General features: G+C 42.0%; 1 protein-coding gene across 1 annotated transcript in view; it reads right to left on the bottom strand.

The window, feature by feature from the left end:
• LOC125464356 (protein NipSnap homolog 1-like) overlaps nt 1-19,057 on the bottom strand; it is a 42,963-nt gene that overhangs the window by 2,941 nt on the left and 20,965 nt on the right. Inside the window, exons 5-9 of the mRNA XM_048556681.2 lie at nt 18,422-18,492; nt 16,107-16,247; nt 15,072-15,103; nt 2,555-2,649; nt 1,746-1,829 (exon numbers count right to left, since the gene is read on the bottom strand). Coding sequence (XP_048412638.1) covers nt 1,746-1,829; nt 2,555-2,649; nt 15,072-15,103; nt 16,107-16,247; nt 18,422-18,492 — 423 coding nt within the window. The remainder of the gene's footprint in view (nt 1-1,745; nt 1,830-2,554; nt 2,650-15,071; nt 15,104-16,106; nt 16,248-18,421; nt 18,493-19,057) is intronic.

Genomic DNA, 19,057 nt, shown 5'->3' with positions numbered 1-19,057 from the left:
GTTATTTAGACGAACTTTGATGACACCTTTATTCAAGAATAACTTTACTGCACATTTAGGTTGGAGCAGAACTGTTGTCCATCATTGCTCAGTGTATTATTCAAATGGAATGAAGCACCGTTAGAACAGAAACTCTGCAGAATTGCAGCAATTATTCCTCCTCCATCCAGGCAATCTTACAAGAAAAAACGGCTTGTTCTATTTGAAAGTACTGCACCAGATTGTACAGGGCAATAACATACAGCAGCATAGCTAGAAACGTAGAACATAGAACATTACAGCACAGTACAGGCCCTTCGGCCCTCTATGTTGTGCCGATCTGTCATACCGATCTGAAGCCCATCTAACCTACACTATTCCATGTACGTCCATATGCTCATCCAATGACGACTTAAATGTACCTAAAGTTGGCAAATCTACAACCGTTGCAGGCAAAGCGTTCCATTCCCATACTACTCTCTGAGTAAACAATCTACCTCTGACATCTGTCCTATATCTTTCACCCCTCAATTTAAAGCTATGCCCCCTCGTGCTCGCCATCACCATCCTAGGAAAAAAGCTCTCCCTATCCACCCTATCTAACCCTCTGATTATTTTATATGTTTCAATTAAGTCACATCTCAACCTTCTTCTAACGAAAACGGCCTCCAGTCCCTCAGCCTTTCCTCGTAAGACCTTCCGTCCATATCAGGCAACATCCTAGTAAATCTCCTCTGCACCCTTTCCAAAGCTTCCACACGCTTCTTATAATGTGGTGACCAGAACTGTATGCAATATTCCAAGTGCGGCCGCACCAGAGTTTTGTACAGCTGCAGCATAACCTCTTGATTCCGGAACTCGATCCCTCTATTAATAAAAGCTAAAACACTGTATGCCTTCTTAACAGCCCTGTCAACCTGGGTGGCAACTTTTAATGATCTGCGTACATGGACACCGAGGTCTCTCTGCTCATCTACACTACTAAGAATCTTACCAATAGCCCAGTACTTTGCCTTCCGGTTACTCCTACCAAAGTGCATCACCTCACACTTGTCTGCATTAAACTCCATTTGCCACCTCTCAGCCCAGCTCTGCAGCTTATCTATGTCTCTCTGCAACCTACAGCATCCTTCGTCACTATCCACAACTCCACCGACCTTAGTGTCGTCTGCAAATTTACTAACCCATTCTTCTACGCCCTCATCCAGGTCATTTATAAAAATGACAAACAGCAGTGGACCCAACACCGACCCTTGCGGTACACCACTAGTAACTGGTCTCCAGGATGAACATTTCCCATCAACTACCACCCTCTGTCTTCTTTCAGCAAGTCAATTTCCGATCTAAACTGCTATATCTCCCACAATTCCATTCCTCTGCATTTTATACAATAGCCTACTGTGGGGAACCTTATTGAACCCCTTGCTGAAATCCATATACACCACATCAACCGGTTTACTCTCATCTACCTGTGTAGTCACCTTCTCAAAAAAAAATTGCATATGTATTTCTGGTTCTAGTTGACAGATTTACATATGTGTTTAACAGTAACTGTATGCTGTGGGAATACTTTTTTAAATACAAGGTGCTTAATTGAAAGCAGGCTTTTGGCTATTTTAACTATGATATCTCAATGGATTTCTTTTATTCTCGCTATTTCATCTTCATGTTGTTAGAAAGCTCTGCTGCCACTTTATTGAGACTTTCAATTGTTTTTGCATTTATTGTGGAAGTTCTCAATGCTTAGTCGATAGACTCTAGGTTACCTGTATAATAGACACACTCATCCCATCCAGGCTTTTGCCAGGCTGCATCCCGTGTTTCCTGTCTGGATGCAAGGTCTTTGTAAGCTAGAGTTGATTGGGGACATAAACAGAAAAATCAGATTAAGTATTTTTATTACGTGTCAATTATGATGGGTTTTAGTTGGCTGAGGAAGGACAAACTGTTTTCATCAACTGTTGGCAACCAGCAGATACAGGTTGAAGGTAATAGCCAGAAGAACTGGAGGGAGATAAGGAGAGTTTTTGTTTTAACAAGGCAAATTCTTAAAATATGAAATGCACCAACTAAAATGGTGTTGGAAGCAGGTTCACTACTAACTTTCAAAAGGGAATTGGATGTATTCTCAAGAAGGAAAGACATGATATGATAAATGATGTAGCATTGAAGAAGATCATTCAATGAATTTATTACAATATTCCAAGGTTTTGCAATGAACAAATAAAGCACCATGCATCCTATCATGTCTATAAATCTTGTAATATTTTAATCATTTAAGTCAGTTTGTGTGACAAATATAATTCTCCACAATCCAAACAGTCAAAATCATTAATTGCACTAATTAGGGCCAGATTCATTTGATGGAAAGGATGTTGAGAAATTAAACATTTGGTTCAATCAGAGCATGAACAATCCATAAGGATGGATAGTTTTCAATTTATTGCTGAGGTCTTAAAAGAATTTGATGCTTTTTCAACTGATTCACAACTCCAGCTCCACGCTTGGGTGGCAGATTTAAAATTTACCCTGAACTCTCAAAGATTTTTGGGAAACATCATTTTATTCAACCTACCCCAAAGGTGATGCACCACGTATAGGTCACCAACCAGTGAAAAGAATCCTCCAACAGCTTCGTTGTTTTCTTGACGGAATCGAATGGCTCGCGCCCTAAGGACATTCAGAAGATTTAAATAGTTTTAACACACACTAAAGTTGCAATACCTATTGTCCGGGCTACGTACTAGACGAAGTAAATGCAGGAAGGACATTCCCGATGGTGGTGGAGTCTAGAACCAGGGGTCACCATCTAAGGGTACAGAATAAAGCATTTAGGGCTGAGAGGAGGAGAAAGTGAAAGAGAGTGGCAAACTTGTTGAGGCCAAGAAATTGAATATTTTCAAGAAGAGGTTAGATATAGTTCTTGGGGCTAATGGGATTAACGGGCAGGGGTAGAAAGTGGGAACATGGCACTGAGATGAAGGATCAATCATAATCATACTGAATGGCTCAGCAGACACAAAGGGCTGAATAGCCTACTTCCCATCCTATTTTCTATGGGCTATTTATTGGCATTTCTAATTGTGAAGAAAAGGGGATGATGTTTCTTATTACTTGTTTTCAATTAATCTTTATTCACAATGTTTTACATAACACTTACTATGTATTCTCTCTTCCTGCTCCAGTGCAAAATATTGTGATTTAGACAGGAATTGCAAATGAATCATTTCAAATGTCTGGACAAAGTCGTAAGGTAGTTAATGTACAACTAAATATAAAGCCAGACAGTAGAGAACAAAGTTTCCAGAGATTGTGCTAATGAAGTATATGCATTGGTAAAACTACATTTGCAGTAGTATTAAAAGTTGGGCACCTTGAAGCAAAAATCACAAAAATATTGGAAAAAGTACAGAAACAAACAGTAATGCCAAATGCATAAAGGATGGGCTGGGATGAAACATGAGAGAAGATCAAACCACATAGTCTGCAAGGATTTTAACAATATCTCATATGGCAGACTAGAATGACAGGTTATTGAGATCCAGGGGAAAGGGGCATGTTAAATCCAAAATTGACTAGTGCCAGTAAACAGGGCATTATGGACAATGGGTGTATTTGTGACTGAAGGCTGTTTCCAATAGGACTCCACAGGGTGGCACACTGGGTTAAAAAAGGAGTATTTCAAGCTAAACTGGAGAAGGAAAGTTCGTGAACATAAATTTAACTGGAAAAAAAAAACACAATAAAATCTTTATTCTGGACTATTGTTACAGAGATGCAAAATCATGGTGGAGATTCAAAGAGGATGCTGAAATAGGAGACTGATATTATTAAAACAAAGGCTGTTGCACTGATGCATCTTTCTCGTGCTTTATTTTTAAGTTGTTGAAGATTGGCTTGTGGATGCTCTGGTTTTGGTTGAGGAAGGAAGATGGGAATCAAAATTCTCTGCTCAATAAATTATACGTGATTGAACATTTTCAATGTAATTTCAATAATATTCATTCACAGGACGTGAAAGTCATTGGTGGACATCCCTAGTAGCTCTCTTCAGGATGTGGTAAGGACCAGCCTTCTTGAACTGCTGCAGTCCATGTGGTCCAGTATTCCCACAGCACTGATGGCAAGACGTTTTGGAATTCTGATCCCATGACAATGAAGGAACGGCGCTGTAACTCCAAATCAGGGTACCGTGACTTGGAGGGTAACCTGCAGGTGGAGCTGTTTCCACTTGTCTGTGGTCCTTGTCCTTCTTGATAATAAAGGTACTTTACTGTGCAATCACAGTGAGTCGCAGCAGTACATCTAACAGGCAGTGCCGTCATGACACATGAAGAGTGAATGTTTTATGATAGTGGAAAGGTGTCAATCTAGCAAGCTGATTTGAATGGAAAGTGTTGAGCTTCCTGATTGTGGCACTCATCCAGACATTTAATACAATATAAAATCAAAGAACTGCAGATGCTGGAAATCTCAAACAAAAACAGAAACCACTGGATAAAGTCAGCATCTCTAGTAGTACCTGTGGAGAGAGAAATAGTCAACATTTTGAATCCAGTACCCTTCTTCAGAATTAGCACAAGTATGCTGCCAATTGTTCCACAACTGGGGTGGAGCGAGTCAAAGGAATTTTGGAGACATAGAAATGCCACCTAAGAAGTAGGTTTTAAGGCAGATTTTGAAGGCGATGAGAGGAAGGAGGGCTTACAGAAGTTTGCTGCTATTCTTAGACAGAGATCTTTAATTTCACATAAGCCTGAACATGTGGTACTCTTAATGGAGTACACCAAATAATTCACTGTATGAGAGACACTTGGAGATTGAGAACACGCTAATGAGTGGGAGAACCATATCACACTGAACTACCCAACAGTGTCACCGGAGAACTTTTGAATATTATCAAACCAATGTGATTAGGGTATGTCCTTTTTTCTGGAAATCTCTTTGATCAACATTGATCACATGGCTGTACAAATATTACAGTTACACAAACTCATTGGCTAGTTTTGGTCACATGACTATACAGAATTGTTTGCACCACCTCATTGGTTGTTGCCAAGGCCTTGCCTGGCATGATTGTTCCAATGGCTGTGGAGGATCATGACTACAGGCAGGCCAGACAGGTTTAGAATTTTTGTGGCTTTTGTTTCCATCATTTTGGCAGCTGACTCACTCATAAACACTCGCAGGAATTTAAACTTCACAGAGAACTTTAAAGACACTCTCAAGTGACCTTTCCCGGCAGGACTGTACTTTGGCCCAGCTCAGTCTCTGCAGCACCATGCACGTAGAAAAAAAACTGTCTGAGCTCCACTATCTAGCCAGCTGCTTGACATGTTACATTCAGTTCCAGCTGCTTTGCTGTCACTCATTCCTCCCTTTCCCTTCCACTCCTGCACTTGGTCCGGAAAGCTGGCAAATGGGTCTGGAGACGGTACGTGTGTGACTTTGTGGCGTGACTTGAAACTTTAAACAGACACACAAGCCAGCTTAGAGAAGGCCACTGACTCAGCTGATGCTCTGATTTGTTCAATAAATCAGCTGATGGGAGCCTGGCAATCAGCAAATCTCTGCCTGTTGAAAAATAACACACAAACAGCACAGATTTTCAAATTAACAGACTATTTGTTCCACTTTTGGCAATGAGAGAATTTTGAATATCATAGAATTCCTGCACTGTGGAAGCCATTTGGCCCATCAAGTTTACACTGACCCTCTGAAGAGCGTTTTGGCCAGACCACCCTATCTCTGCAGTCCTGCATTTCCCATGGAAAATCCACCTAACCTATACATGTCTGGACTGTGGGAGGAAACCAGAGCACTTGATGGAAACCCACACAGACATGGGGAGAATGTGCAAACTTTATATACTCAGAATCGAACCTGGGTCCCTGGTGCTGTGCGGCAACAATGAGTCACCGAACCAACAAAGGGTTTCTTTGTTTTAATTTCATCAGTGCTGCACAGACTAGACATTGCAATAAAATCGGACCTTTTTAAAAACTTTAATTTCCTTCTTTTTGACCTACAAGTGTAATATTGTTTCATATCATGTTAATGAACTGCAAGAATGTATACTTCTTGTTTTTAGTACTGAGTAGGTCAGCATCACCCCCTTCAAGATAAACAGGGCTGTGTTCTGTGTTACCTCACATCGTATGGAAGGGTTTCCTGTACAGGCTGGAGCTGTATACCCTTCACTGATGTCATATCCTTATGTCTGGAGATGGTAGGGGACCCCCAGCAAGAGCTCTCTATGCAGGAGCCCTCCCCTTGACCTTTCAGGACTTGACTGATGTGGAGGGTGTCACACACAGAATTCCTGTGCCATAGACAGTTCAAGTGGACTTCCAGGCTGTATGTACTTTTTGTGGCCTTCAGATGTCCATGTTGCATGTTTGCCTGGCGTGTGCTGTAGTACAGTCCCTTTTTAACCATATGGAAGGGGCTCCTCCTCAGTTTTTGCCTGGAATTCAGCCTCACCCTCCTAATCTATGGCCAACTGGTGCAAAATGGCCGAGCTGCCCGTGAATCTGGTTCTAGGCCTGCCAATGGTGGCCACAAACAGCTCCAGGCAGTGGGTGGTTTCTTTACCTGACTGACTACCTGCCTGGTTTCTGTGGTTGTATCTACATTCAGGTGTCTCAGAAGGAAAAGGACGGCGTAGTGACCACTGTTATGTGCAGATGTTGGAGATCCATGTACTGAATTGTCTTCTGAAACCAACAATCAATACATCAGCACATTGGCCATCTCAGACAGCGAGTGCAGAAACTCGGAGGGGCTGCAAGGCCACAAAGCTTAGAGGGAACACTCTGTGATCAATGGGCCCACAACGGCCGGCATACATCATTAACCTTGGCAATGACATTGTCATTTCAACTTTCTTTAAGATGTGCTTTTTGTTAAAGTGCTGCTTTAAGGGCTGAGTATTAACTTCAGTTTTGAGTTAATTTGATTTCTTCATTTTCAACAGAGTCAGATCAGTCACTTTATTGTTCTCAAAACAAAAATCAGAAATTGCTGGAGAAACTTGGCATGTCTGGCAGAATCTGTGGAGAGAAAACAGTTAACATTCCGAGACCAGTGACCTTTCCTCTGAACTCAGTTGACTCTGCTTTCTGTCCAAAGATGCTGCCAGACCAGCTGAGTTTCTCCAGCAACAAGCTAGACAGCATCTGGAGGAAAGGGGAATTCAATGTTCCAGGTGATACCCTCTTCTACTTTCCTTCAGACGCTGCCTAGCTTGTTGTGTTCTTCCAGCCTCCTGTTTGTCTACCTTTGTCGCTCTCAACTCCTGTACTATTTCTTTTCCAGTATGATTTTCTTTGTGACTACTACTTACTTTCTTGTCCCAAAAGTTGCATTTTTCTATTGAACAGCTATCATCCCCAGAGGAAGTACTTTGCAGAAATTGTGAATACCATGGGGATTATTTGTCTATTTGCCCAGCAGCAAAAACATGGCATGCTCCTTAAGAAAAACACCAGATCTGGCTGGAACTCTGGCAGGAAACTGATGGAATTCCTTCTGGATCTTCAGCCCCACTGTTTCAAATCAGACTCTGCAAGGATATAATGCAAAAGGCTATTTTCATTGTGTCCACTAACTTAACTCTACCTCCTAGTGAGCCAATATAGCAATTTCAATTGACAATTATTATACTACACAGACTCTGCAAATACATCACAGGGATGAGTGCACAACAAAAAGAAACTATTTATTTACTTGGTGTGGCTGAGGGACAGAGATTTATTGTAATTGACAAATACTGAATCGATGATCAACACCATTGGAAATCCTCTAATTCTAGAAAAAGAACAATGATTGGTTTTGAGAAGAGATACAAAAGATTATTTGAAAGATTTCCAGCCTCAACATGTTTCATGAAATATTGGCTGAAGAGGTATTGTGTGTTCCGAGCTTGGTTACTCCCCAAGTTCTCTGAAAATATACTTGCATGGTGTGGTTCAATTTTCTTTCATTACAGCCATACAACACATGCTGTGTTTAATCAACAAACAAAAGCTCTGTGTATATAAATATATAAATGAACCATGAAGCGGGACATAACACCAGCGCTTCGTCGGAGGCTCACTGATGATGTTACCTAGAATGGTGACGAAACGTCTGAAAACGAACCTTCCAGCTCAGCGTGCAAACTCACATCCATAAATGATCCATAGAGTTATAGGACATGAAGCAACACATTCTTTTCGCAGGAGGGACTGTCTTATGAGGAGGGATTGAGTAGGTCAGGCCTGTACTCATTGGAATTTAGAAGAATGACAAGTAAAACATTCAGGATTCTTAGGGGCAGGGACAAGGTTGATGCAGACAGGTCGTTTTCCCCTCATGGACAGTGTGGGACCAAAGGGCATGATCTGAGAAGAAGGGCTCTCACATGTAAGACAGAGGTAGGGATGAATCAGTGGAATTCTTTACTACAGACGGCTGTCTGGGATGGATTTTTAAGTGTATTCCAGGCTGAGATAAACAGATTTTTAATCAATAAGGGAATCAAGGAATACGGGGAAAGGCAGGAAAGCAAAGTTGAAGGTTTCAGATCAGCCATGAACTCACTGAATGGCAGAACAGACCTTATGGAGATGTAAAAATAGATTTATTAAATGAGTTTATACATTTTGCAATAGGTTACAGTGGGATAATAAAAATTTATATTATTATACACACAGTTACGTGTATAAATGTAAGATCAGAGTTTGAGAAGATTTGTAACTCGGCTTGTGGATGTTGTTTATGTGTCGGTGGTGTTCTTCTATAAGCAACATCCCCACTGGGATGAAGTTTACAAAAGAAGAAGAGAACAATGACTACCCTTCCTAGGCACAATGGTAGAACACAAAAACAACAGGGAACTCCAGACTAGCGTGTATAGAAAGACCACACATACAGACCAAATACTCAAATACACAAGCAACCACTCCAATGCCAAGAAACGAAGCTGCATCAGGGAACTATTAAAACGAGCCACAACACATTGCAGCAACCCAGACTAAGCAGAACAGGAGCTCCTAAGCGGAGTCTACCTGAAAAGCACAATCTGTAGTTACCACAACAGGAAAACACAACACGATCAGACTCTCTGATCACCCTACTGTACATCAAGGGCATTTCACAGATGACAATAAGACTACTTAGACCCCTACCCTAGGTGTCAGGGTAGCCCACAATCCAACAGCCACCCTTCAACAGCTACTGATGAGGGTAAAGGATCCTATACCCAAAACCAGCAAAACTGAGGTAATATACAAAACACAATGCAAGGACTGAGAGAAACACCACATAGGCACATAGGCCAAACCAGAAGAAAATTGGCTGTGTGGATACATGAATGCCAACTATTCACCAAGAGACACAACCAATTTTCACTTGTCTCCCTATACACAGACAAAGCGGGACACGAATTCAAAAGGGACAACACTTCAATAATTGCACAAACCAAACAGTGACATGCAAAGGAATTCCTGGAGGCCTGGTAGCCTAACCAAAAGTCCATCCACAAACACATTGAATTCGACCCGGTGTACAAACTACTGAGAAACAGAACTGGAAGTGGTACCAAACACCCCAATAAACCGAGGCATATAAATAACAGGCAGGACAGAACATCAATGCTTCACCGGAGGCGCACTGACAACGTTACATAGCAGGGTGATGAAACATTTGCAACCGAACCCACCGGCTCGGCGAGTATGTCTACAACCTCAATTTAAGATCAGAGATTTCATCATTCTAAAACTGAAGTGAAAACATACAAAGTTTCCTTTTCCTTCAAGAACCTAAAAATGTTTCCTCTCCCAGTGTTTGTGGACATTTTTAAAAAACTGATTTAAGAATTGTAGTGCAGTAGTGTAAGTTCAAACAACTGTATAAACTGAGTGACACTGACTGAAAGCAGCTTGAAATTTGATGAACATTGAGAATTGATGGATACACTGGGGGGATTACCTGCAGACAACCCCAGGAATAGTGGTTATGTTGCTAGCAGAGAAACGTGGGGTATGGTCAATGATTAGGAAACTTGAATTCCAATTCCAACAGGGCAGCTGGAAATCATAACTTAAATGGGTTAACAATTAAATCTGAAATAAATGCTAATGTCCATAGTTGTGGGTGAAATTTTGTGCCCTGAGATAGTTTTGGTGGCAGGAAGGGGTGGGTACGGATTCCCCTACCATCCCACTTCCAATTAATTCCTGGGCATGGAGACCCCTTGATCGTCTCACAGGCCTACTGCCAATTGAGGCCTTAAAAGTGATAATTAGGGCCTGATTATCAGCTCCATCTTGCTACCGCTGTTATTAACCCAGGGTGAGCAGGGGGTCTCAACATTCAGGTTCAATAACTGATTGAAAGGCCTGGTATCAGGAAGAGGTTTTACTGAGATCTACCTAGCCTTGCTATCAACCTCCCCATGCCTCCTATTACCACTCACCTCTAGCCTAGGATCTAGAGGTGATCCTAGGATTTGGGTTGCTGCTGTACCTGCCACAGTCACCAGCTCCTTGTCCATCCTGCTGTTTAATGGAACTCATGGCAGGGAGACATACACCCCTGCCCGTCACACTGGGAAGAGCCAACCACTGAGAAGTGTCTGACTGACAAAACTGCAGCATGGAGCTCTTGCAAGCTATCCTGCTGGCAGTGCAGACCCTCATCACCTTGACAAGTTTCAGTTTCGTGACCATGAGCCTGATGGATTATCATAAAATATCACATGGTTCCCTCACGTCCTTCAGGGAAGAAAGACTGTCATCCCCATCTAGTCTGGTCTACACATGACTCCGCATCAAGTGCGATGCAGATAACCCTTAACTCGCCTCTGAAATATCTGAGCGTATCAATCTATCGTATAAAACAATCGCAGAAAGTCTAAGAAGAATAAAGCTGAACGGGACTGTTGGGATGCAGTGCTAGTGTCCCTACCTCTGGGTCAGAAGAGCTGAGTTTGAGTCCCAACTGCCTCGAAGGTATATCATAACACTTTCAGTTTGATTAAAAACAAACAATGAACAGAACAACTGGTCTTGACCCAAGCATATTTCCAACACTCCCACTCAGTACTACAATATCCATCTCAATGACAGCTGGGGGTTTGGGGCATAGGTGGGCTGTGCCACAAACTGATCAAGGAATAGTCTGACATGGTCATACTTTCACAGTCATATTTCAGACAGAAGCCTAATTCCTCTACCACATATCCCTGGCAATGTTCTTTTGCACTAACGTTGGCACAATGGTCTATCACCAAGAAGGATTGACCCTGGTTGGCTTCAACATTGACTCTACAGCCTACGATGACTCATGGGCAAGGAAACCCTTCATTCAGCTGATGAATCAGAGCTCATCCATTTTGAACACTATTGAGCACTAAATGTCCTCTGGTTGGTGAACTTGAATATTAATAATCAAGAGTAGCTCAGTAACAACACTATTCTAATTTACCTGGAGGACATACAAGACCATCGATATTGGAATAGACTTAGGCCATTCAGCCCATCGGGTCTGCTCTACTGTTTGATCATGGCTGATATGTTTCTCAACCCCATTCATCTGCCTTCTCCCTCTTCGTAATCAAGAACCCATCTATCTCTGTCTTAAATACACTCAATAACTTGGCTTCCACAGCCCTCTATGGTAACGATTTCCACAGATTTATCATGTCTGAAGAAATTCTTCCTTATCTCAGTTCTAAGGGTCGTCCCTTCACTCTGAGCCGGTGCTCCCGAGTCCTACACTCTCCTATAAGCAGGAACATGTTCTCCACGTCCACTCTATCCAGGCCTCTCACTATTCTGTAAGTTTCAATGAGATTTCCCCAAACCTTCTAAACTCCAAGCACAGGCTCAGAATGCCAGAATGGGCCTACTAGATGTGATGAGAGAACCAAAATGAGGGCAAGTCCTGCTTAACATCATCTTTACCAATCTATCTGGTCCGAAAGCATCCATCTGTGACATTATTGAAAATAATGGTCCAGCGCACAATCTTTGTGGAAATCTTTACGCTGAACATAACACACATTGCACTGTGTAACTGTAGAGTAACCATAGTCCTAACAGAGCATAAGGCTGCTACTTCATTGGAGAAAGATAACTGGTGGCAGTTTAACCCGAGGGTTACCATATCTTGGGAAAGGAACGAGGTTGAGGAGGAGAGTCTTCATGGTAACCTCAACCAGTGTCGGGATTAGATACAAGCTGGTGGCATCACTCAACATCGCAAACCAGTTATTCAGCCAACTGAGCTAATCAACTTCTTGTGTAACAGTACCACAACACTAAGTGAAATAAATATAAAGGTACTACAGACCATCAGAAGAACTGTATTCCACACAATCTACAACCTCAAAACCTGGCATAGTCCTCATTCTATGACTACTCTTAAGCCAGAGGACCAACTTTAACATAATGAGGAGATTAGAAGAGCATGGCAATTGCAGCATCAGGGATATTTAATAATGAAGCAACAGTTTGGTGAAGCTACAAATCAGGGCTGCAACATTAGCACTGGTTTTTTTTTTAAAAGATTCCCTACAGTGTGGAAACAGGCCCTTCGGCCCAACAAGTCCACACCACCCTTTGAAGCATCCCACCCAGACCCATCCCATCCCTCAATAACCCACATACCCCTGAACACTACGGGCAATTTAGCATGGCCAATCCACCTAGCCCGCACATCTTTGGACTGTGGGAGGAAACCAGAGCACCCGGAGGAAGCCCATGCAGACACGGGGAGAATATGCAAACTCCACACAGACAGTCACCCGAGGCTGGAATCGAACCCGGGTCCTTGCCGCTGCGAGTCTGCAGTGCTAACCACTGAGCTACCGTGCCGCCCCAACTATGTATAAATCCTAAGTAATCCCAAATAATGAATCAAACCAAATCTTGGCAGTCCTTGCTCATCCTGAGGAGAATGGTTGTGAACAATCAAACAACTAATTGGAGGAAGAGGCTCCACAACTATTCCTAACCTCAATGATGGCATTGCTCAAAGCATGCGTTTAGAAGGCAAGACAATTGTGTTTGCATATTCACTTAAAATTGAACTGTGTTTGAATACTTGCTTGAAACATCTTCATCTAGAAGCAATGCAATGCAGATACCAACTTTCAGTCAATTCAAGTCACTCCACGTGATATCAAATAATGACTGAAGGCACATGATTCAGCAAAAGCTGTAGGTTTGACAACATTCTAGTTGTAATATTGAAGACTTGTATTTCAAAACTGGGTGCACCCTAGCCAAGCTACTCCAGTGCATCTACAACACTGGCACTCCCCTGACAATGAGGTAAATTGTCCATATGTGCTCTATTGACAAAAAGCAGAAGAAATTCAGCCAAGCTATTACTGCCCCATCAGCCCCTCCTCTTAATCATCAGCAAAAATTATGCTTGGTGTCATCAAATTGTTACCAAGATGTAATAACTCACTCACATTCTGTTTGGGTTTCACCAGTTCCAGATGACATCACTGCTTGGCTGAAGACATTGATGAAAATGTTGAATTTTGGAGGTAGGCTGCAAGTCCTTAACATCAATGCAGCATTTGGCCCAGTGTGGTAAACAGCTGTAGTAAAACTGAAATCAGTGGGAATCTTGGGGAACGCTCTCCATTGTCTGCCATTGTCCGTTGAATCTGGGGTTGCTGGTGGCTAATCTTCCCTGCTCCAGAATGCAGAGTTCCTCAGGATAGCATCTTAGAGTCCAACCGTCTTTGGGTGCTTCATTAGAAATCTTCCCACCATCATTAATGGAAATGCTAGCTCTTGAGCGCACAATGTTCTTTTTGTGATTATGTCATAACCCACACTCACATGCAGACAGATGTGAACCACATTCAGATTTGGGCTGATTAGCCGACAACTAACATTTGCACCGCACAAGTGGCAGGCAATGACCACCTCCAAACACAAGCGAGTCTAACCACCCAGATAGTAATATCCAACAGCATTACTATTGTTGAATCCACTGAACATGAATATTGTGCTCCACTGTTACCATTGACTGGGAACTTAACTGGACCAGCTCCATAAATACTTTGGCCTGAGTAGGTGAAAGGCTGGGAATTTTGCAGCAAGTAACTCACTCCCTGATACTCCAAAGCCTTTCTACCGTCTGAAAAAGCACAAGACTGGTGTATTCTTGGGTACTTCCTACTCGTGTGGTTCAGTGCATTTCAGACAGAACCCAAGAAGCTCAACACTAACCACGATAAACTAGCCAGATTGACTGGTGCCTTATAACTTAGAACAAGAATTGCATTAATATTTTGTGGATCGGGCAGTATTTGTGGAGAGAAGCAAGGATTAACCTTTCAGGTCAGTGACCATTAATCTAAACTCATTTCGTCCAGAAAGGAGATTCTATTTCATCTGATAGAATATCACTTAACCTTACTGAGCTTTCCCTTCCTTTTTTTTTCTTATTTAGATTCTGGTGTCTACCATTTTTTATGTCCTCCAATTTAATTATTCACACCAGTGTGGAAAAATGTGTATCGTATTCAAGATAAAAGGTAGCGACTCACCAAGACATCTTTGACTGCTCCTTCCAAACCTATAACCTCCACCACCTAGAATGGGAATGGCAGCAGGTGCATGGGAATATTATAAAATCCACGTCAAGTCACACACTATCCTGAATTCTGTTGTCATTCCTTCGTTGTTGCTGGATCAAAATCCTGGAACACCTTACTTAACAGCAGCATATCTGTATCACTAGTGATGGCAGCTGTTCCAGAAGATGGCTCACCAACACTTTCTCAAAGATAATAAGGGATAGATGAGAAATGTTAGCCTTTGCAGTGATGCCATCATTTCAAGATTTAATTTTACCAATCTTCAAAGATGACTTGTTTAAAAATCACTTTGATGAACAGAAAAATTGTTCAATTTTTTAATGTCACCAAACTGATTGTTCAGGCCTAAGACTGACGTTTGCATTAGTTTTGCTGGTGTTGCAACTAGATTTTTCAAATTTCACTCATGCCTCCCATATTCCAGTAATGTCAAATAACACTTAGAATCCATTCAAGTTTAGTAAATCTATAAACAGTTACTTACCAGTTGTTTCCCCATTCAATCATGGTGCCCGGCTAAAAGCGAGGAGAAAATAAATCACAGTTAGTGTTAGATTCATTTAACAACTGATTATTGCTGAATTAAAACAAATGACTTAAATCACTTTAAGCAACTAATGTTCTGAGTTCCACCTCCATCCCCATAATTAAAAAGGTACACTGTAACTTACAGTCAAGAAACAGCATGTACATTCCACTTGTCAAACCTCTAATAAATGCACTGATTTTTTTTGCCAGTTTGATGGTCTGCTTTGTGTATACAAAGTGTATCAATGATCAAAGTACACAAGGGTATCAAGCATGTATCATACATTATTCTACTTGCAATTTCAAAATGAGGTAATGATTTGTTGTCAAAGAAGAATTGCCCCTCACCCTCCTTCTAAGCCCTAACACTAATATTTCTTGGCAATATTTCTTGGCAATACACAGCAGCATCTCCGATTTGCCTTTTAAAGCCTCTGACATGAGACAGTAGTCAGGAGAAACTGTTTCCAAGTTCCCCACATACTGATTTCTTTCAGTAGGAGAAACTGAGTGCAGAGCTACTTCTCAAACAGAAAGGAGACAAAAGAAAAAGGCATGAGTCACCTCAAGTCAGTGTAATACATAGTGAGACAAGCAGAGACTAACATTCAGATGTCTGTGTTATTAGATACAGACTGTGATGGAGAAAGCAAACATTGCTTTACAAGGAAGCAACCAACTTAGCCCCATAACCAGACTGAAATTCCATCTCAAACTTGCAATTTAATAGTGTACCTCTAACAAAATTGGAATGTCACATAAATTGCTCCACAATGTGTTATTTGCGTAAAATTTCAGTCGAAGGATACAGGTTCATTTTCAGGCAGTTTGTGATATTCAGTTGGTGGCCAGGCATTCAGGAAATTCACAGGCACAGAACATGACAGACATATGACAATTCTCTGCAGCAGCTATCCATTTCCTATGCTTTAAATATAGTGCTACTATTAATGAGATACTGAACAGTACATCCCCCCTTAGAGTGATGTACCTTTAAAAAATATGTCCTAAGTTCATAAATATTAGGTCCTGGTCTTGGTACTGGTTCATTCCAAAAACTGAACTCCAACAGTAGCTGGTTTTTACGAGACAGCAACATCTTGCTCCTCTCCTTTCGATATTCCAAATATTCCTGAAACATATGGAAAACAATCATCCAAACTCATAATATTGGCCACTAACAATCAGATTTTCAAATGGGAATTATCTGAGAGACAATCTCAACTTTTCCAGTAAATTGATTAAAAAAAAGTAGCCTTACATAACAGCATCTTGTTTTTATTTGTGTACCAATTCCAACTTAATAAAACATCCCAAAGCAGTTCAGCAAAGTGAATTGAGACACTAAGTGGTGCTAGTAGCTGGGGGCTGTTAGCTCAGTTGGCTGGATAACTGGTTTGTGATGCAGTGTGTTACCAATAGTGTGGATTCAATTCCTGCACTGGCTGAGGTTACCATGCAGGTACCACATTGTCAACCTCACTCCTCATCTGAAGTGTGGTGACCTTCCACTGCTGGCCATCTCGCTCACATGTGAGTGCAGTCCTCTGGGATAGTGGGTGGCTAGTAATCAAGTTATGAAAGCTGATTGGAGGATGGGGTAACCACAGAATTTTGGAAGAGGTAACAAGACAGTGAGTTTTAGGGAACGTACCGTGGTGTTAGTGGCCAGAGTGGCTGTAATAGGACAATAGAATAGATTACACACCAGTGCACTGGCAGGTTTGACAATGCACACAGGTGACCTTTCTACCACCTAACCTGAACTGCCCGACATCTCATGGGGTGTGGGGAAGGTGCCGGGAGGCTCACTTACCTTTGGACCCATTGAGGCCCCTAGTAGTGCATTCACTGCCATTTAAAAGCCTCATCTTATTACCTGTAGGGAATTTTCGCCACAATGGGGATGGTGGGGCAGGCAGGGCAGGCTGTGACAGCAAGTCAAACTGCAGGTTGTCTGGACCCTGCAGAGGTGGGACTGCCTGTACCCCCAGTAGAGGCCACTGCTCCCTATTGGCGATGCTGTGACTATAGGGCTGTCGACCACTCCAAATGGGGCAGGCAGTGTTCTCAGGCAGGACTTCCTTGTGAGACAGAGGTGCAAGACTCGCCTCAAAATCAATTAATACTGCATCCTGCATTAAATCACTGCATGATAGCAGTCAGGGTTTGAGGAGGGCTGGTGAGGTAGGCGGTAAGATGGGGCTCCTGTAGAATCCAGATCAGCGATTCAGGTAATCAACAGACTTGTGCTGGCACTTAAAGCAGGATTCCAGAGGATGGTGCAAGATAAGGCCGCTGACGAGAAACCTGAATGAGGGAGTGGATTTGAATGTTGGGGCAATCAAATGAAAGTTGAAAAGGACAAGTGTACACAAGGAGACCAAGATTTACTGGGGAAGCACTGGAATGGTTAAGCCCAACAGAGATGATTTTATAGATGAGAATCTTAGTGATGAATAGTAGCTGAGGAGAGGGTGGTGGCAGGGTAGGGGGCAGGGAGAGGGGGGAAAGTGTGGTGGTTGGCGATGAGAAGATAGTAATCAATACATTTTGGTGGCTGAGATATGGAATTTGAAGTTCAGGTAAGAATGAAACAGGCATCAATAATGAAGTCTGAGTGAGCAGTCAAAGACCCGAGTGTGTGGTCTTCTTAAATGACCTCCAATCTTGTTGGTATTTAGCTATGGAATGTTCATCCATGCTACAAGCAGTTGGACGAAACAGTGGTGGATAGCAATACAGAAATATGTGTCAATATACAAACGGTGACTGAACCTATACCTAATGGATGTCATCGCAAATGGGACACTATGCAAAGGAGGAGATGTGGCCAATGGCGAAACATGGGACGTGCCTGAGGAGAAGCCATTGTAGACCAGAAGCAGATGTGCCTGCTACATTAGGACAGGGCACCAGGAAGCAAGCTGAGCACACTCGTGAAGGTGAAATGCTGGAGGACGAAGGAATTCTTACTCGTATCAATTGATGTAGTGAGTGCAGGAGGACAAAGCTGTCCTTAGCAGTAGGATAACTGGTCGTCTGAAATTGGTTTAAAAATGGCAGTAATTTTTAAACCTTTACATTAGCATATCTTACAGTCAGTGAAAACACACAAAACACAGGTCAAATTAGCATAAGTACTTTTGTCTGAACCCAACCTTTTTCCAAATACCCAGTTGCTCATTATACACCACTGATTAGAAAAATATAAGCACGTGTACAGAGTAATGTTGGCTGTCTAAAATGAAACTAAATTTAACTGTGTGAGGCTGGATGACTTAGGGATTGGCTTTTATCTATTACCTTATTCTGTAATAGCTTCTCCATAGCATCTGTCAAAGCAGGATAACCACCAGAAAACCGCCACAAATGCACTGTGCAAAATAAAAATGACAAATTTGCCGTGTACACAAAAAAAAGGTGTTACAGTACGAAAGAAAAGAATTGGTAATACTCAGTAATAAATTATATGCCACGGGCATTTTGAGGACTTCCTTCACAACAATGAATCTTTGCTAAGGAACAGTAGCAAACTGCTCATGTCACTGAACTAGTAATCCAGAGGTCTGGACTACCAATGTGAAAAACTGAGTTCAAATCCCACCATGGCAACTGGAGAATTTAAATTCAGTTAATTAAATGCAGTCAGAATAAAACAATTTATATTCATAATGGGTATCATAAAGTGACCAGAATGTCATAAAAAACTGGTTCACCATGCCTTTTATGACAGTCTAGTCGAGGAGCAGCCTGACACAGTCTTGCTGACCACATCATACCTTAGAACTAATATCACACTAGCCTGGATCTCCACCCCTAATAAGAATGTCCTACCTCATCAGCAGGACAGATTGACTGGAGGCGGGAGCACCCCGTTATACAGCCTGGAGGGAATGACCTTGGGAGTCCTCTACATTGACTACTCACCTGATATCTTGT

Source organism: Stegostoma tigrinum, chromosome 26 (genome assembly GCF_030684315.1).
Source record: "Stegostoma tigrinum isolate sSteTig4 chromosome 26, sSteTig4.hap1, whole genome shotgun sequence".
Classification (NCBI taxonomy): domain Eukaryota; kingdom Metazoa; phylum Chordata; class Chondrichthyes; order Orectolobiformes; family Stegostomatidae; genus Stegostoma; species Stegostoma tigrinum.
This window is presented reverse-complemented; position numbering and strand designations above follow the sequence as displayed.